We start from the raw sequence: 3,534 nt of genomic DNA on the forward strand, positions 1-3,534 counted from the left end.
CCCGGCCGGAGCCGCCCGGCGTTGGGCTGCGCGGGCAGGACCCGCGGGCGGTGGTTGTCTGCGTCTCGGAGGGAGGCTTGCTGGTCCCTGACCCTCCTCCAGCCCTTTCTTGCGTCTCATTTTATCAGGCTCATCACTTGCCGGGCTCTGCCTTGGCTGAACTGGCCACTCTGTTTGTTGAGCTCATCAAGGGAGGTAACCTGTCTAATGCGAAATCCTTGGAGTTGTTTTCCACACTTCTTACCAGGTTGGCTTCCTCGAAGGAAAGCTTGGCCTACGGGAAAGGTAACCCCTTTTGTTTCCCCTGCCCTGCTCCGTCCATCCTTTCCTCCGAGCGCGTTCCTACCCGTCTTGTGCTTTTCCAGGTGAACTGAGCGGGGAAGAGTTTAAGAAGCAGCTGATCAACACCCTCTGCTCCAGCAGGTCTGTCCATCTTTGCCAGCTCGCTCTCTTTTTTTTATTCTTATGAGAATTATTTAGCTGCACACTCATTTGGGCTCTTGACAGCATGTCTATAATAGCCTATCTCCGTTGATCCCAAACGCTCGAATCCCCAGGGACGTGGAGTCTGACGCTCCCTGGGCTGTTGCACTGAGAGCCACTGTCAGTCCGAACGCATTATGTATCTGACACAGCAAAGGACACTTCACGTGGTACATGGTTTGGAGGACTCCCTCCCTCTTGTTTGCACCATTTTTAAACCTCGTGCCTCTCTAATGCCTGGCAGGATTTCTGCATCTGTGAGGGCAGCTGAGCAGCGGGTTGGGGAAGGGGACAGAAACAGCAGTTCTTCCCGGGCTCAGGCTCTCTTGATGTATTTTTGTTTGGCCAGATGGGATCATCAGTGTGTAATTCCTCTCACCAACATGTTCAGGTAAGATCCTCCTTCTCCCACTGCTCTCTTATTCTCCATCTGTTTCTACCTTCTATTTCGCAAACAGCTTGGGCATTGTGCAGGTGGGTAGCCACCAGCTTTCCAGTTGCCCGGATGCTGAGCCTGAATGGAAATTGCTGCAGCCTGCCCAGTGTGCTTCAGGAGCAGCTCTGGCAACACTGTTTCTCCCAGATCTTGCCTAGCTGGCAGTTTGCTACTGAAGAATAGGGACGCTTGCCTTATTTTCCTTTGTTCATATCACAAGGGTAAATCTTGTGAAGCCAGGCTCTTTCTCCTTTGGTGTTGCAGACATTGTTACTGGTCTCAGGAAGAGAGAGGCCTGTGCTTAAAGGGAGGGCTAGATTCTGTAGTGCCCTGTGTGGGTGAGTAGCAGCGACTGGCAAAACCCATCAGATTCCTCTCCCCACTTACCACCTTGACACCTTTGCTTGGTGTTGTAAATCCATCACTGAGCAGGGGATGTCATCGGTGTTAGAGATTTGTCACGTTTAGTCTGAATGTGCCCGGTTGTTCAGCCGTCATTCCTTGATTTCTGTTTATTTTAAGGTTTCTTGAAAGTAGGCACTATGCATTCATGTGAAAGCACATTATGATGCAGGCTTTGTGACATCCTGCCATGTGCACTTTGTTTTGGAAGTTCAAGTGTGACCTTGAGTCCAAGATAGTTGTAGGGAGCTATAGGGTCTTAGGGTGGAGGGCTTCTATATGCCAATGTACATTGACACTCTGGGACCAATGTAAGGGCTGAACCTCTACTGGGGGAAGCAGAGTTGGCACTGGAATAGAAATGCCTGGGTTGCATTTTTGCTTCTTCAGAGATGTCCCACTAAGTGGAGAAGAGCTCCAGTTCGTGGTGGAAAAAGTCCTGAGGATGTTCTCCAAGGTTGACCTACAGGAAATTCCTCCCCTGGTTTACCAGCTGCTGCTTCTCTCTGCCAAGGTAAAACCCTGGGGAGAGCTGGTCTTACTTTCCAAGTTAGAACATTTGCTGGACCTCTAGCACATGCATGCTGTGTACATATGTGAGAGAGGGAATATAGGGAGTGAGCTACAGGCTCGATCACGCAATGAATCAGAGTTTTGGACTTAACTGGCCATCTTGCTCCTAGAGCCTGCTGTGGCCTTGGCGAATGGAAAGACAGCAAGGTGTGTGTTCATGGCTTTCCAGCCGCTGGCCAGCATGAAGGAGGGGTCTGTGTCTATTGCTTCCCAGCTGGAGGGAAGATAGCTGTGATATGAAGCTTGCATATGCTGAATATATATATAGTACAGTCCCATAGATAATAGGTATTCCTTTATTATTCATGGGCATGGATCGCCTCCCTCAGCTCCAGGCTTCATGGACTTGCCTTTTTCTAATATGATTTCTAATATCTGTTTCACGTGGTACAACCCTGGGCTATGATCTGAATTAAACTTAAAGCAGGTCTCATTTCTGTGTCAGATACTAGCAATTCATTTGGTACACTGTAGCCTATCCACTTGTACCCTTGCTACTGTTATTCCATGAATCAGCCATTAAACATGATCTGCGCAGAGATGAATTCCCTATGTGGTGTGGGAGGATGCTTTCATCCACTGGCCAAGCATAGAGTCTTACTATTTGGTCATGTTTTCCAGTTCTTTTGAACAGACCTATCACTTCCAGGAACCACTAATGAAATATCCTTTTCTCTTTTAATGTTATCCAAAGATTATGCAAATGATACAATGATCACTTCATCCACCTCAGAAATGCAATGCACAGCAGTCTCCCACGTGGTGATTTAGGACTAGAAATGAAGAACACTCTACAACTAAATTGCACTGGGAATTTTACAATTCCTTGTGATTTTGGGGTTTTGGAGAAGTATTGATTATAGTTTAGGTTACTTTGTAATGTTCTGCCTTTCAGGGCAGTAAGAACGCTGTTTTGGAAGGAATCATTACTTTTTTCAATCAGTTGGATAAGAAACAAAAAGAAGAGCAGCAGGTTCCTGAGTAAGTTTCTTTTTGTTGCTATCCTCCTTTACTGGGTAAGTATTTATAACCTCTCTCTCATCTAACACTCCTCCAGCTTGAGTTAGGCCAAGCCCTGAAAAATGTGTCCTCTTTCATGTTTGAGAAATAATTTATACGTATTGATTTAATTACAATCCAGGTTTGTAACCTGGGTCTTCTGCTCTTTAGGTCCGAGGATCTTGAAGTAGCCACAGTGCCTCTAGACCAGCTCCGATATGTGGAAGGCACCGTCATTCTGCATATTGTCTCAGTTATCAGCCTAGATAAGGACCTAGGCAAAGAGCTAATTAAACACCTAAAGGTACAGCAAAAGCAGAGCATATTGGTATAATGTAGTGGAGAAACCTTTAAACTGGTGGGTAGGGTTTACTTGTTATTCATTCCAGCACAGAGATAATGTTAATTCTACTATAGCCATCAAAAAGCGCACACAATTACCCAGTGTGTTGAGTATGGACATATCTCTCATTCCAAGCTGAGCAGCAAAACCTCAATCTCATGTCTTTCTTGATATTGCAAGAGGTGCTGTGCATATTGTTTTTTTTCCTAGGCTGAGCAGCAAAGAGATCCTGGCAAGGCCCTGTGCCCCTTCAGCGTGGCTCTTCTGCTCTCGGTGGCAGTAAAACACAAATCGGAAG

General features: G+C 46.6%; 1 protein-coding gene across 1 annotated transcript in view; it reads left to right on the forward strand.

Annotated features, from left to right (window-relative positions):
- The window catches only part of FANCI (FA complementation group I), a 28,923-nt gene that overhangs the window by 2,195 nt on the left and 23,194 nt on the right, over nucleotides 1-3,534 (forward strand). The window contains exons 2-8 of the mRNA XM_025209667.1: nucleotides 129-285; nucleotides 366-423; nucleotides 833-874; nucleotides 1,712-1,835; nucleotides 2,790-2,875; nucleotides 3,065-3,197; nucleotides 3,447-3,534. The exon at nucleotides 3,447-3,534 is cut by the window's right edge and continues 3 nt beyond it. Coding sequence (XP_025065452.1) covers nucleotides 129-285; nucleotides 366-423; nucleotides 833-874; nucleotides 1,712-1,835; nucleotides 2,790-2,875; nucleotides 3,065-3,197; nucleotides 3,447-3,534 — 688 coding nt within the window. The remainder of the gene's footprint in view (nucleotides 1-128; nucleotides 286-365; nucleotides 424-832; nucleotides 875-1,711; nucleotides 1,836-2,789; nucleotides 2,876-3,064; nucleotides 3,198-3,446) is intronic.

Source organism: Alligator sinensis, unplaced genomic scaffold, assembly GCF_000455745.1.
Source record: "Alligator sinensis unplaced genomic scaffold, ASM45574v1 scaffold874_1, whole genome shotgun sequence".
Lineage (NCBI taxonomy): Eukaryota > Metazoa > Chordata > Crocodylia > Alligatoridae > Alligator > Alligator sinensis.